Below are 16,547 nucleotides of genomic sequence, written 5' to 3'. Positions count from 1 at the left end.
TTATCACGTCCTTATTAACACGAACCTCACCGACCGTGGACAAGAGAAACATAAGCAGGAAAAAAGGAGGAGGAATAAACACACGCCTGTCCATAATAAAACTCGCTCTTGAAGACTCAGCGGCAGCCCTGCACCGGAGACTGACGACTTGCGCGGCTGTGACCTCCGCCCTGCAGCGGACCCTCGACTGCCCTGCACTGCGGCTCTGGAGGCCCCGACTCAGTGCATGGGAAAGAAATCCTCACTATCAGAAAACAGAGGCGCAATTTGCTGCTCTCCCTTTCCGGCCCGACACGTCACCCATCAACCGGGTACCTACGAAGAGGCTTTCAGAGGAGGCGCCCAAGGTCTCCCAGGCCCGCCCCTCCCCAATCACGCTCCGCTCAGCCCCCTCAACTTTTGGCCTCCGGGAAGTTCGCAGCGTTCTCACGCTTGGCAGGAAGTTCCCGCCAAGGCTTCCGGAAAATCCTTTAAAAAACAGCGCTTGCGCTGGGCGGGGCTTGGTGCGCTCTCACCCTTATCTCCAAGTTCTGGGTGTTGTCGCGAGGGCTGCTCTGTCCGGAACTTCCGGTTCCGGTCAGGGTCCGCGGTCTCGGCCTAACGATGCGGTCCCGGGTTCTGTGGGGCGCTGCCCGGTGGCTCTGGCCCCGCCGGGTCGTTGGCCCGGCCCGCCGGCCCCTGAGCTCCGGTAGCCCGCCGCTGGAGGAGCTGTTCGCCCGGGGCGGGCCCTTGCGGACCTTCCTCGAGCGCCAGGCGGGGTCTGAAGCCCATTTGAAGGTCAGGAGGCCGGAGTTGCTGGCGGTGATCAAACTGCTGAACGAGAAGGAGCAGGAGCTGCGGGAGACTGAGCACTTGCTGCACGGTAAGGGTCGGGCCCGGGGGAGAGGCGTCAGAGCACATTCTTGAGTCTTCGTTTGACTTTTCCACTGCCCACACTACCCGAGTTTGAAACTCTTTACTCACTTGCAGCCGTTTTTATTTTGGATCAGAGGTCAGGACATCATTACGTGCTGTGATCCCATCCTCTCCTGTGGGCTCTCTTGTGCTCCTTTGCCACGGTGCTCTGCCGCCTTTTACATGCTTATTAGTTGTGGACTCGGGCAAGAGCTCATTAGCTCAGCAAGGATAAATAAGGCACTGTCCCTGTGATGGGCTCCACAGCGGTGTTCCTCAAAGTGTGGTGTGGAGACCCATTTGCAGTAGTATCAGGGCAGTGCTTGTTAACAGCAGACTTAGGACTCAGAATCTCAGACCTATACGTGGGTAAAGGTACTAAATTGGGAAATTCAGTATGGCCTAAGTATAGAATAGGTGGGAGATGATGTCATAGAAACATGAAGCCAGAAAAATAGTTAAGAACCTTGCAAGACAAAGAATTTGGATTTATTTTTTATAGACCATGGAAAGTTAGCAAATGTTTTTAAGCAGAGAATTCACGTCTTTGTAAAGAAAAGTTAATGGTGGCATGCGCTGAGGATAAATTGGAGTATTCTCCAGAAACGCTGGTGGCTGACAGGCCAGGGAGGAGGCAGTTGAAACAATCCAAAGAAGAAATGGTGATAGGCATAGTTCTGACTCACAAAACATTTTGAGAAACAAGTTAGGATTTAGTGGCTTATGCCCTGAGAAGGATGAGGGAGAGAGTTAGTTCTAAGAAAAGTCTTAGGTTTCTGGCTTCAGCACGAGTGGTACTGTTAATTAAGATGAAAGTATAAAAGTTGGACCGAATTTTTTAAAAAGATGAGTTTTGCATTGAATGCCATATTAAGTTAAAAATACCTGTGAAAAGGAATTCCAATAAAGATATCTGTACTAGTCTAGGAGAAAAAATTACTGACATAGGAGAAAAATTGAGCCCAAATAATCATATGAGAGCTCTCGAGATATACAGTACATGGTAAATTAAACCTTAGAAGTAGATGAGAACACTCAGGGAAAATGTGTTAAGATAGAAACAAGTCTAACAAGGCCAGAAATACACAGTATTTGAGGAGCAGGCAGAGAAGAAGGCTATAAAAAACAGCCAGAGCTTTGTGACCCTGAAGTAGATAAATAAATGAAGCTGTAGAAGCCAATAGAAAATTTCAAGAAGAGATCCTTGGCCAGGCGTGGTGGCTCACGCCTCTAATTCCAGCACTTTGAGAGGCTCAGGTGGGCCGATCACTTGAGCCCAGGAGTTCGAGACCAGCCTGGGCAACATGGCAAAACCCTGTCTCTACAAACAATGCAAAATTAGCTGGGCATGGTGGTGCGTGCCTGTGGTCCCAGCTACTTGAGAGGCTGAGGTGGGAGAATCGCTTGAACCCGGGAGGTGGAGGTTGCAGTGAGCCAAGATGGTGCCACTGCATTCCAGCCTGGGTGACAGCGCAAGACCCTGCCTCAAAAAAAAAAAAAAAAAGAATCCGTAGTACCTGACATAGAAAGGTAAAACAACCTTTTCAGCTCACACTGAAATAAATCTTTAGATTTGGCAATTTTGTCATTGGTAACTTGAATAAAAATGGTCTTGATATGATTATAGAATCCAGTGTAACAGCTTGAGAAGTAAATTAGAGTTAACAGGAGAAAAGTTATAAAACTGGCATTTTATCTCCAGAAATCTGGGTGGGAAAAGAGGGGTGACAATAAGCAGCTACTTAAAGGGTTGAAAAGAAAAGGACCCATTTAGAATGGGAAACCATAAACATCTTTGTAGGCAAAGGGGAAGGCAGGCACATGGTAGGTGTCCAGTAAACATATGTTGATTTATAATATTCAAGAGAAATTAAAGAAGTAGTATATTACCATTGCCTGTGAGTAACTCCTAATTCTAAACCCTTTAGAGCTGCACTGTCCAATATAGTAGCCAGTAGCCACACAGCTGTTGAACAATTTGTGGCTAGTCTGAATTGAGGTGTGTAAGTGTAAAATACATATAGATTTCAAACACTTGGTATAAAAAGTAATATTTTTATGTTAATTACATGTTGAAATAATATTTGGAGCATATCGGGTTAAATAAAATATAGTATTAAAATTAAATTACTTCTAGACTCTAGTTCCAATCTCCTTAGCTTTGCAGAACTGAAAGGCACCTTAGAGATTATCCAGCTCAGAACTTTCATTTCATTCTTGTCACAACTGAGAGAAGTTGAGCCTATTGCCCTAACAGTACCTTAGCGATTAAGCTAGGGCTAGAATTCATTTTTGCTTTTTCTAACTCAACACATTTTCCATTCTACCAAATTTCTTCCATACCATATGCTTGCCAAAATAATCTTCAGCAGTGCTTCCTGTACTTGCTTATCTCAGTTTTGCTGTTGTTATTCTCTCTCCTTGAGTTAATCTTTCTTTCCTTTTTCTGCCCATTCCAAAACCAACAGATTCCTTCAAGGCACAACTGTTTTAATATTTAATCACATAGTGTATTAGTCTGTTTTCACACTGCTGATAAAGACATACCCAAGACGGGGTAATTTTTAAGAAAAAGAGGTTTAATAGACTAACAGTTCCACGTGGCTGGGGAGGCCTCCCAATCATGGTGGAAGGCAAAAGGCACGTCTTACATGGCAGCAGACAAGAGAGATAACTTGTGCAGGGGAACTCTTCTTTATAAAACCATCAGATCTTGTAAGACTTATTCACTATCATGAGAACAGCACGGGAAATACCTGCCCCCATGATTCAGTTACCTCTCACTGGGTCCCTCCCCCAACAGGTGGGAATTGTGGGAGCTACAAATCAAAATGAGATTTGGGTGGGGACACAGCCAAACCATGTCACATAAGGGTTTAGGTTATTTTTTGTTTTTCTCTTCTAGAAAAATATAAGGAAACTAAAATTATCTATAATGCTCTCTTGAGGGCAGGTCTTATATATGTATTATCCCACTTCCCAGCATGGTTGGTTCTTAATAGATAAGCATACAAACTGATGCTTTGTAAGGGTTTGAACTTTCAATAGAACAATTTGTTAATAGCCAGAAATTTACCCTTTCCTCCTCCTTTATATAGGTTGCATATCATCTATAGGGTAGAGGAATGAGAAAGTATGTTTTATAAGGTAAAAATGAAAATTCAAAGATGAAACAACAATAAAGGTAAAGCCAGAGAGAGAGACAGAGGAGTACTTCGTATAAACATTCTGTATACATTAGGCAGAATCTAATAAATGTTTTTGGGTGGATACTAAAATACTAATGAAACATTTGCTTATAAGAGAATAAATTTCTACTTTTTAATTGAATTTTAGTTTTACTGGTGTAACCTTCTGTATCCCTTCTGTCTTATTAGCTAAATGCATTCGTTATTATACAGTCTAAGTTGGAAGTCTAAAAGCATATTTATTAAGGTGAACATTTCATGGAGATGAAATTATGGAAGAGTTTAGCTTCTTTATATTTTTATAGAAATTTGTACTTGTACTTTATCAGAAAAAAAAATTCATACTTACATGCTTATGAAAACTAATGTATAAAATGGTGAAATTGATTGAAAGGACATTTATTGAAAGGCATTTATTGAATGGTATTTATCGAAAGGACAAGATAGACATTTTTTTTTTCCCTTCAGCTATAATAACCATAAAACTATTTCCTAGAAGTCTGCTGGCAATTTAACACTAATTAAGGAAAACCTTAACTTCTGCCCTTTTTTTCCTAGATGAGAATGAAGATTTAAGGAAACTTGCAGAGAATGAAATCACTTTGTGTCAAAAAGAAATAACTCAGCTGAAGCATCAGGTATGGTATTTCTGCAAAGAATAAAGCATTTGTGCTATTCTTAGGCATTAAAGTTTATTAAAGGTTTATAAAAACAAGTGACTGGCTTGTTACTGTTTAGAATAAACTGGGTTTTTTAAATTTATTTTCTAGATTTATTGAGGTATAAATTGACCCCCAAAATTGCATATATTTAAGGTATATGATGTGATGTTTTGATATATGCATACATTTTGAAATGATTATGACTATCAATAAACTGGTTTTTAAAGAACAAACTTCACATGGTCCTGTTTTCATCATACTAAAAGTACTGTAGAGCTCTCACAGAAAGATAAATGTCACAGTGATAGTATTTTCTGGAAAGGCAGCGAAATAGTGGCATATCTTCCCTCTTTTTTTTTTTTTTTTTTTTAAGAAGACCGGAGGTAGACATGGGGCAGAAGAGGTTATATGAAAGGACTTCAAAAGTTTGTGGAAAACTGGAATTAAAAGATAAAAGTATATATATAAACTTTAATTTATTGACATAAGTGCCACCAGCTATCAAGTTCAAGACACTTTGGTAAGCAAAAAGGTGATATACCAGCATTTAATGCATCCCTAGAGAACTAAAAGTCCTGGGAATTTAACCATGTCAATGTAGTCTTTTTTATATTATTAACTAAAGAACAATGGGTACCCTTTACAAGTTTTTTAAGATCAGGAAACAAAAAAAAGGAGGAGCCAAATAAGGACTGTAACATGAGTGCCTATGGATTTCCCATTGAAGCTCTCAAAATTGCCTGTTTGATGAGGAATGAGCAGGAGCACTGGTGTAGGAGAGGACTCTGGTGAAGCTGTCCCTGGTATTTTGCTAAAACTCTGGCTAACTTTCTCAAAACCCTCATAGTAAGCAGATACTGTTCTTTGGCCCTCTAGAATGTCAATAAGCGAGGTGCCTTGAGAATCCCCAAAAAGACTATTGCCATGACTTTTGCCCCTAGCCAGTCTGCTTTTGCTTTGACTCGACCCCTTCCACCTCTTGGTGGCCATTGTTTTGATTGTACTTTGTCTCCAGGATCATACTGGTAAAGCCATGTTTCACTTCTGGTTATAATTCAAAGAAATGCTTTAGGATCTTGATCCAATTTGTTTAAAATTTCTATTGAAAGCTCTGCTCTTGCCTCCAGCTGATCTGCATGCAAAGGTTCTGGCACCCATCCAGTGGAAAGTTTGCTCACCTTTAATTTTTTTGTCAGAATTTTATAAGCTGAACCAGTTGAGATGTCTGTGCTTTGACTATTGTTTCTGCTGTTAATCATCAGTCTTCTTCAATTAGGGCACGAATAAGATAATTTTTTTCCTCACAAATTGATGCGGATGGTCTGCCACTGTGGACTTCTTCTTCAGCATCATCTTGTCTCTACTTAAAATGAGTTATCCATTTGTAAACTGCTGATTTCTTCAGGGCATCGTCCCCATAAACTTTTCATAAAGCATCAGTGATTTCACCATTCTTCCACCCAAGCTTCACCAGCAATTTAATGTTTGTTCTTGCTTCAATTTAACAGAGTTCATATTGCTCTGATGGGGCTCTTTGCAAACTGATACCCTTTTTAGTACCTCAAACTAGAGCCTGTGACTTGTTATAACAAGTTAGCACGAGTTTATTTTATTACAAAATAACTTTGAAATACAACTTCTTGAAGTCCCCTGGTAGAGTGATAGTAGACTGTGAGCTCCTCAGGGCCAGGAATACTTATTTTGCATCTCTGACACTATTTGGAATGCCAGACCGAGAGTAAGCCCTCACGATTTTAAGAATTGGATTACATTGCTTTGGTTGTACATCTTTGTGAATTACAGAACATAGAGTTAATGAAGAATAATTATATGAAATTAGAGCCACTCTTTGCTAATTCTGTAAAGCAGAGACTAAAGGTTGACAGCAATTACCGTTGGGGATAAGTGAAAGAATATGTTAGGTAAGGAAGGAGCCAGGAAAGGGGGTACTTATTTTTGAGAATCTGCTTCCCCTTTAGGCTAATGTGAAAATTACTAAAAATTAATGTTCCTATAACCTATGTTAGAGGGGGAGAATTCCACTATAAGGTGAAAAGTGTAGTGTAGCTCGCGTTTTACCCATTTTCTAAATTAAATTTTGTGTGAATAAGAAGGATATGTGTATTAAATGTTTCTGTTCAGTGTCTAGTAATCAACAAACAGAAGTAAAATCCATTATTTGTTCAAAATTTGAATGATAATGTTGTATTGGCATAGGCTAGAGAGATGGAAAAGTAGTAACTAGCATAGCTTCTGACCAATGTCAAGTGTGATAGCAGTGTACTCAGGTATATTCAGGTTCAATTCTAGCTCTTCCACTTAACTTTTGAGTTGGGTAATGTTGAGCCACTAGATTATTCAACCCCTGTAAAATTAGTTTCACATCTTAAGGTAGAACTGTTAATAATACTTACCCAAGATTGTTTTAAGAATTACAGTATGTACAGTGCTTAGAATGCCTGCCATATATTAAAGAACCAATAAAATGTTGGTAGCTTTTCTTATTAATTGACCTAATCTAAGAAGTCTTTGTTCTAGATCCCCTTGATTAGAAACACACTACTGTAATGGAGGGAAGACTGATCTAGGCACAAAGGTTTGTGTTCTTGTGCCTGCTTGGTCAGTAACTAACACTTTGCCCTTAAACAAGTCATTTAATCTCTGTTAAGCTCTGTGTCCTTTACATGTATAATTAAAGAATTGGACCAGATAATCTCTAAGGGCCTTTTTAGTTTCAAAATTACAAGTTTCTCTTCCATAATAAGAAATCTTAAAATAATACAAATGCAGTTTTGAGTGCTTTTGGTTTTCTGCCATACTAGGCCTTAATTTTCAAGAGGATGGATCTAGAATCTTCTTTTGCTTTCCACAACAGTATAATCTCCTAATCAGAGCAAGTACTTAGTTCTTATTAACCGAAGAGAGAACTGATACAAAGCATACAAGAACTCCAACAGACAATAAAACAAGCCTGAAATTTCAGCTGAATCTTAACAGCATTTATAATATGGTTGTAACATTAATACTTTATGGAAGTTACACATTATACAGTTCTAATTGGCAAGGTGGTTGAACAGTACTCAGCAATATTACGTTATTTGCTTGGCGAAACTTAAATATTTAAAATTCCTGAATCTAATCATTTAGCTTTTTATTTTTTGATAAATTTTAAATCTTAATTATAGGAGGGGCGATATTTTTATATTTACAGATTATCTTACTTTTGGTACCCTCAGAAGAAACAGATGAAAATGATTTGATCCTGGAAGTAACTGCAGGAGTTGGAGGTCAGGAGGCAATGTTGTTTACATCAGAGATATTTGATATGTATCAGCAATATGCTGCATTTAAAAGATGGCATTTTGAAACCCTGGAATATTTTCCAAGTGAACTAGGTCAGTAAACTATTCATTTTGTTTCAGGTAAAGTGTTTAGGAAAAGAGTTGGAAAGACCATGACTAGGCTTTAGAACTTATCTGTGAGGATGCTTATGTAGTTTTATGCTCATCATTTACCTAATAAATTTGAATGCACATACAGTAATTTTGAGATGACCTATAAAATCTAATGGAGAGTCTTTCAATAATACTAACCATCAAATTGCTAAGTCTTTAAAAGTAGTCTTAGATGTGTTACTGATGTCAATTGATTAGCCCCATAAATGCTTTGTTTAGTACTTGTAAGCAGTAAAGATAAATATTAAAACATTGAATATTTTAATATGTTTTACAGTCTCCATGTTTATCTCCTTTTATGACTTTAAAAATATACCTCAAGATAGATGTGATGGTCAATTATTTATAAATGGCAGGAATAATAAAAATAATTCTATTTCCCTGTATTTTCAAGGTGGCCTTAGACATGCATCTGCCAGCATTGGGGGTTCAGAAGCCTATAGGCACATGAAATTTGAAGGAGGTGTTCACAGAGTACAAAGAGTGCCAAAGACAGAAAAGCAAGGCCGCGTCCATACTAGCACCATGACTGTAGCAATATTACCCCAGCCTACTGAGGTAAGGCATAAGCCCCTCTCCTTGGAATCCTGGGCCTAGCACAGTGCCTTGTCCCCAGAGTAACATTCAGAGTTTACTGAATTGAGTATCTATTTGGTCTTCCTTGTGTATTTTGAGTTGCATATTATCTCAGTCTAAAAAATATAATTTTATAATGCTAAAAAATTAAGCGTTTGTAAATGATACAGTGTTGCATTGTCTATTAGTATTTTCCTAATAAGTAGTTATTGTGAGATCATCTCTGTGGGTGAAATAATAACCTATTTAAATATGGACTGGTTGCCTTTATAATGACTTCTGCCTTGTGTGACTGGTTTGTGGGGTATTAACAGCAACAATCCTATTTAACAAAGGTAATTACTTAACAGAATTGCTGCTTCATAACCCAGTTACATTAAAATGAAAGTATATTGTTATACTGTTCATAATGAGTATACTTTATTCTCACAAAGCAAATTCTCAGTCTGTATTTTTAAGATAACTTAGTGTAGGAGTTCTGTTTTGCCTCATTTCCCTTCTACTGAAAAGTGATAGCAGATATCTGACTTGTTTTTCAGAATGAAGTGTGAATGCTTTGAGAAGGAACTCTTAGTGGTTCCTATGCTAATTTTGGGAAAAAGTGCTATTTGGCTCTGTAATAGGTTTAATGGAGTTCCTTTCTTTAGGTCTTATTAGTTTCTTTAGATCTAATTTTTGTGTGAAGCATAGGTGAGAAACTAAGCAGTTAAGGGAGAGAGTAAAGTAGAATAAATGGCAGGAGCCACACCTAGAAACCTAGTCACTTATGTTTAACCATCTTGGGGTGGAAGTTTTCAGGAAAAGATGAGAGACTGAGGTCCATGTATCATCTAATTCCTCTAGCAACCATAAGAGGGAGTCAACACAGGGAGACATAGAGGTAGAAGGCCCAGAGAATGGTAGGATTCTTACTGTCAGCATTGCAGAGATGTCACAGAATGGTTCTTAGTTGTTCATGAAACAGTGCTTTTGATGGTGGCTCCTAGGACAAAGCATTACCTTGACCTCAGATCCCAGTGTGTTGAGGAATTGAGACTCATGACTTCTTGGCCACTCCCATTTCCATTTGGCTCATCTTTGCCTCCAAATATGTTTGAAATAAAACGAAACAGACCCTTCTCACAGTTCTCAAGCTACAATTTTTTTTTCCTGCTGCTAGGCTCTTTAAACTCAGAAAAATTTGAAAAAACCTTAAACATTCAGTTCTAAAAGTAGGCAGAATAGTATCAAGTTCTGCTGTTTCTGTGGTAAGAAATGGGTAAAGGGAAGCCAGGTTTTTGAGGACTAGAAAGGATTTGTTTTTCAAAACTGTACAGTCCTGTACTATTTCGATTCCCTACTCTTCCAAAAAGCAAAAAAGTTTTAAAATGGTATCCTTCTAGCTACTCTCTAGTCTTAAAATTAAACCTCCCAAATATATGAATTCTGTACATGTTGTATATTCATAAATGGGTCGCTCTTGCCTTTATAAAGTTGATACATGTAATCTTTTAAAATCCCAACTTTTCTTCTGTATAGATTAATCTGGTGATTAATCCAAAAGATTTGAGAATTGACACTAAGCGAGCCAGTGGAGCTGGGGGGCAGCATGTAAATACCACGGACAGTGCTGTCCGGATAGTTCATCTTCCAACAGGTGTGTACTTATTCCTTCAATATATGACACCAAAGAAATCAATTTTGGAATAATTTGACTAATTTTCCACTGAAATAGATCCTCGGTTACCAGAGAAGTATATACTTCTAAGGATTGTTATTAAATATTTGATTTACTTAGAATCCTTACCTGATACTCTGTGGGATAACTGCAAGGCGAGGAAGAGGGAGGGATCCAAACTCAGGGAATGTCTGTATTAATTACTATTTATAGAAGGTGTGGATGGTCCTTTCAGGTGGAGTTCTGAGTTTTACACTTAAAAAGAAAATTCTCACAATGAAGTATATCATGGGTTCTTTATCAGAAAATGCTCTAAATCGTTGGTTCTGAGCCTTTTTGCAGGGGAGGGGAACATGGCTTCCTTTAAAAAAAAAAGATATGAAAGCATTGGACCTCCTACTCAGAAACACATGTACAGTTTTGCATATAATTGCAGGGGCTTCTTTCCATTAAGTTCATTCACATCCTTCGAGGGGATCTGATTCTAGATAGTTAGGCAAAGGGACTATATCGAAATCTCCAGTATACTGTAGCTCGAACTAAACGTCTTTCACAGGTATCACCACAGTGATTCACATGTGATAAAGAGCATAGGGATAGCAAATCTCAGTTATCTAGAGAGGAAACAAGAATGTCTTACTATTGACTGATCTCAAATGGGCATAGTCCCTATTAACTAATAGTGGTTGAGGCCAGTACTGGATTGTTACGATTTTGTTCTTTTAATTATGAGAATATCTTTATGTTAAACTGGATGATGTCTTAGGTAATATAGAATATGAAACAAAAATTGGGGGAAAAAATGGATAGCCTAAAAAAATTACGTGATTTTCTCTAGTAAAGGATTTTTCATATATCGTAGTTTCTATAAGTAGTTGTTACTTTTAAAACATGGTGGCTAGCTGAGGGGAAACAATCTGTATTAAATGATTGATGCTTATTGTTTAGTATGTATGCCTTCAGTATAGAAATAATTTGTGCTAGGCCGGGTGCGGTGGCTCACGCCTGTAATCCCAGCACTTTGGGAGGCCAAGGCAGGCGGATCACGAGGTCAGGAGATTGAGACCATCCTGGCTAACAAGGTGAAACCCCGTCTCTACTAAAAATACAAAAAAAAATTAGCCAGGCATGGTGGCAGGTGCCTGTAGGCCCAGCTACTCGGGAGGCTGAGGCAGGAGAATCGCTTGAAGCCGGGAGGCAGAGCTTGCAGTGAGCCGAGATCGCGCCACTGCACTCCAGCCTGGGCGACAGAGCGAGACACCATCTCAAACAAAAAAAGAAAGAAAGAAATACTTTGTGCTATTTGTGCTATTGCTCAAAACTTAAATTTTCAGTTTTCTGATAAACTCTGCAAAAGTTAAGCTTATAGTCTCTCCCTTTTTTATTAGAGTCCTCTGTTTTTTCCCCTCATAAAGGAAGAAGAAAAAGGATGAGGAGGAAAAGGAGTATTCCTTGATAATAAGTAAAGAAGATTTTTTATTAAAACTTTTTAATTCTCGTAACACTATTCAGGTGTTGTTTCTGAATGTCAACAAGAGAGATCTCAGTTGAAAAATAAAGAGCTGGCTATGACAAAGTTACGTGCAAAACTGTACAGCATGCATCTAGAAGAAGAAACAAATAAAAGACAGAATGCTAGAAAAATTCAGGTAAAAAATGAATTTTAAAAATGCTTTTAAAGGATAGAAATATTTTTATATAACTCAGCTTTTTTTTAATAACTCGGTTTTTATATATCATATTTGTTTTAACCTGTGTTGAAAACAATTCAAGTAGTCTAAGGGCTATCCTTCTTTGATAGTAATCTTACATCTCTGCCCTGTTTTCTATATTCAAAGGTATTTTTCTCAGACTTTTAATCCGTTACTAAAAATAAAGATATATACTGAGTCCTCATTCATTTTTAATCCTTTGAAATTTTAATTATGCAAGAAAGTTGGAAAGCAAACTCAACTTGGCTTTCTTCCTGTTTTTTTCTTCCTGTATTTAATTTTTGTTGTTGTTTGTTATTGAGATGGAGTTTCGCTCTTGTCACCCAGGCTGGAGTGCAGTGGCGTGATCTCGGCTCACTGCGACCTCCGTCCCCCGGGTTCAAGCAATTCTCCTGCCACAGCCTCCTGAGTAGCTGGGATTATAGGTGCCTGCCACCACACCCGGCTAATTTTTTGTATTTTTAGTAGAGACGGGGTTTTGCCATGTTGGGCAGGCTGGTCTCGAACTCCTGACCTCAGGTGCTCCGCCCACCTCAGCCTCCCAAAGTGCTGGGATTACAGGTGTGAGCCACTGCACCTGGCCGGTATTTAATTTTATAACTACAGAGCCTTTTAAGAATTTCTCAATATGGGAAACTCACCACCTTGTTACCACGGAAGATGACTGCATTAATTCACAGAGATTATATGTATTCAGCGACTATAGGAATAGCAACTATGTGCCAGGCTCTATAGTCATCATCACTGTGTAGTAGACACTGTATTTTGCAGATCGGGAAACTAAGTTGCCCGAGGTCATAGAACATTGAAGTGGCTGAGGCAGGATTCAGATATTAATCTGATTTTAGAGCACGTGTTCTTTTTTCTATATCATGTTCCCATGTCATTTGAAATTCTAAGTGTTTAAAACCTGGTTCTCACATTTTGATTCATGTTATAAATCAAGAACTTAAGTCTCCAAATAAGTTAAATTTGTAGGTTTAAATTGCCCTGAATCTAACTGCATCTCATCTTTTTCTCTATATACAGATTGGAAGTAAAGGAAGATCAGAGAAAATAAGAACATATAATTTTCCACAGAACCGGGTCACAGATCACAGAATAAACAAGACGCTGCATGATCTTGAAACTTTTATGCAAGGAGATTATCTACTGGATGAACTTGTACAGTCATTGAAGGAATACGCCGATTATGAATCTTTAGTAGAAATTATTTCCCAAAAACTTTAAGTTGATTTGTTATTTATAGACTTTCGTAGCTTAGAAAAATTCCACAGTACATCCACATAGGGTGAAAATACCCTTATTCTCTTAAAAAACATGAGTTAACACAGTTGGAGGTAATATGCATATTCTGAAGTCATAGATAATTTACACAGATCTCTCTCAATGCATTAGCAAAAATCATACAATATACAGATGGTCCTCGATTTACATTGTGGTTAATTCCCAATAAACCCATCATAAGTTAAAAATGCATATAACGTTAGCAACACAGCAGTCTCCTAATTAATGACAGCTTGACTTAACAATTTTCCAACTTTACCATGGTGTGAAAGAGGTATGATTCCTAAGTCCTAAGGAGCTCCTCAGCTTGAAATGGGGCTGCATCCCTATAAACCCATCATAAAGTCAAAAAATCCTAAAACGTAAGTTGGTGACCATCTGTAATCATGACGTGGTGGTAAATCTTGGACGCTACCTTACAATAACTAGACAAAGGAAAATCATCCTTTGTCCTGTTCTGTGTAAATATTTAATGAATGATCAAAACTTCAGTTTAAATATTATGAAAAACTTTAAACATAAAGTAGTAGAAATAAGACAGTAAATACTGTATCCTAATATCCAGTCAGGATACAGAAACCATACCATTAACTTGAACAGGGATAATTATAATATAAAAAACTGTTAACTGATAATGGTATTAACTTTTAAGAGGGATGAAAGAGAGCTATGATGTCCTAGGACTGAGAGTACCCCAGGAAAGAATACCCTTGAAAGGGTCTCCCCTTCCCCATGGTGAAGTCAGGCCTAATGGAGAGAGTGGCTACAGCCTACTCAGTGATTGGGAAATTCCCTGTCTTGCCCTGGGCCAGAGCTGGTGTACCGCTTGTGGATCAGGTCTTACAAGCAAAGAACCTCACACTCTCGACTGGTAAGCCAGAAGCCTCTTGCTAGGGTGTGAGCAAAACTTGGACAGGAACTCTCAGTAGATGTTTGTGTTTGTCAAGATTCTCCAGACAAACCTCCTTAAAAGGATTGGCTTGTGTTACTATTATTAAGTCTAACAAGTCCGAAAGCTGGAGTGTGAGGCAGGAGGCTGGAAACCCAGGAAAGCTGATGGTGCAAGGTCCAGTCCAAAGGTATCTGTTGGAGGATTCTCTTGTTCTGGGAAGAGGACAGTCTTTTTTTCTCTTCAGACCTTCACCTAACTGGATCAAGCCCACTAACATCGAGGAGGACAGTCTGCATTACTCAGAGTTCACTGATTGATTTAAATGTCAATCTCATGTAAAAACACCCTCACAGAAACACCTAGAATAATGTTTGACCTTATAATTGGAAAATCAGAGCAAAAGTTAAATCTCTAAAAAAAAAAAAAAAATTATGACCCAGTAGCTAGGCACCTGTGGCCCCGCCAAGTTGACACATAAAATTAACTGTCACAGTATCATGTTAGAAGTGAAAGAAGCCCCTTTATCCTGCAGTGCCCCTCTACCACCACCTACTGACAAAGAACATGGTGCTATCTGGCATGGGAGAAATGTTCAGTTTGTTATGGCTTGTATGTGTCCCCTCAAATGCAAGTGTTGCCAATGTGACAGCATCAAGAGGTGGGGCCTTTAAGAGATCACTAGGCCATGAGGGATTCTCTTAGGACTGGGATGAAGGCCCATAATAAAAGAGGTTTCAGGGAGCATACTGCTAGCTTGCCTTCTGTATGTGAGAACACAGCAAGAAAGCCCTAGTCAACAAGTGCCAGCTCCTTGATCTTAGACTTCCCATCCTCCAGAACTGTGAGAAATACATTTCTGTTCCTTACAAATTACCCAGTCTCCTGTATTCTGTTATAGCAGCACAAAATGAAGATACCATACCTGAACACCTGAACATTCTTCACAAGGTAGTAAATGCACTGCTTTATTCTGGTCTCAGTATTGTGTGCTTAATAAGGAAATGAAAAAGGGTGGATCAGGGCATAGGATGAACAAGTTACTGCTAGACCTCTCACGATGCCACTAATGGATAAGATTGTATTTTCATCATTCTTGTCTCTTCGGAAGCTAACACCATGCTATAATAGGCACTAAATAGATGTCTAAAAACACCTTAACTATTTGTCTAGAAATCTGGTGCATTGTTCAGAAAGAACGAAAATTCAACATAATTTCAAAGGGCCTAAAGCACTAGTTAATCAAAATTCATTAGTTTTTAATGGTACTACCACTCTCAAATTTAAAATGTCATCTTACGTTCCTCTTCCTCGCATTGGATTTATTGCTAAAACCTGGTAAACACTTTTAATCCTTTTCAATTCCATTACCACTGCTCTTGTCCAGAATTACTTCGCAGACTAATAGTCACCTGACTTCTCCCCTGCATCCTATTTGCTGTCTAATTCTGGTTACAAATAAGTAACTGCCAAACTAATCTTTCTAAAAAGCAAGACTGATCTCGTCACTCCTTTGCTCAAAAATGTAAAAGCTCCCATTGTCTCCCAAATAAAACCAGCTTTCTACTGTGTATACAATACATCCATGATCTGTATCCAGCATCATTTTGTATTAGCTCACTTTACACACCACCCCCCATGCCACATCAAATTAAATTATCCTGATAAATGCAACGGCATTTACCCTTTCCCTTATTTTGTTCTTTATGTTGTAGAAGGCCTCCTTTGTGCCCATTTCTTCAGACGACATCCCCTACAGCCATGGTTCTTATCCAGAGGGTCTTTTGCCCCCGCAGGAGACATCTGACAACGTTTAGAGACAGTTAACCACAACTGGAAGATGGAATAAAAGATGCTGCTAAACATCCTACAACAATTATCTGGCCCAAAATGTGCTGAGGTTAAGAAACCCTGTCCTACAGATTATTCCCTTATCCTGGTACATAGAAGTAACTCCTTTTTTTCTATGAAAATTTCCACAATTTTTTTTTTTCTTTCTGACATGGAGTTTCACTCTTGCTGGCCAGGCTGGAGTGCAATGGCGCGATCTCGGCTCACTGCAACCTCCGCCTCCTGGGTTCAAATGATTCTCCTGCCTCAGCCTCCCAAGTAGCTGGGATTACAGGCACCCGCCCCGACGCCTGGCCAATTTTTTGTATTTTTAGTAGAGATGGGGTTTCACAATGTTGGCCAGGCTGGTCTTGAACTTCTGACCTCAGGTGATCTG

At 38.8% G+C, this 16,547-nt stretch overlaps 1 protein-coding gene across 9 annotated transcripts; it reads left to right on the top strand.

Annotated features, from left to right (window-relative positions):
• The first annotated feature begins 472 nt into the window (after nucleotides 1–472).
• On the top strand, nucleotides 473–15,196 carry MTRF1L (mitochondrial translation release factor 1 like). 9 transcript variants are annotated; one of them, XM_063707965.1, is made up of 8 exons: nucleotides 794–862; nucleotides 4,641–4,720; nucleotides 5,118–5,264; nucleotides 7,981–8,139; nucleotides 8,594–8,757; nucleotides 10,294–10,411; nucleotides 11,945–12,081; nucleotides 13,174–15,196. In XM_063707965.1, exons 4-8 carry the CDS (start codon nucleotides 8,043–8,045, stop codon nucleotides 13,372–13,374), a joined length of 717 nt encoding a protein of 238 aa, XP_063564035.1. In that variant the 5' UTR covers nucleotides 794–862; nucleotides 4,641–4,720; nucleotides 5,118–5,264; nucleotides 7,981–8,042; the 3' UTR covers nucleotides 13,375–15,196. The 9 variants fall into 9 exon arrangements, with proteins under 9 accessions (XP_018885412.1, XP_063564030.1, XP_063564037.1 ...); XM_063707963.1 differs by having other exon boundaries at nucleotides 7,956–8,139; XM_063707964.1 differs by having other exon boundaries at nucleotides 812–862; nucleotides 5,121–5,264; nucleotides 7,956–8,139.
• The last annotated feature ends 1,351 nt before the right edge of the window (nucleotides 15,197–16,547 follow it).

The sequence above is a fragment of the Gorilla gorilla genome, chromosome 5 (assembly GCF_029281585.2).
Source record: "Gorilla gorilla gorilla isolate KB3781 chromosome 5, NHGRI_mGorGor1-v2.1_pri, whole genome shotgun sequence".
NCBI lineage: Eukaryota > Metazoa > Chordata > Mammalia > Primates > Hominidae > Gorilla > Gorilla gorilla.
This window is presented reverse-complemented; position numbering and strand designations above follow the sequence as displayed.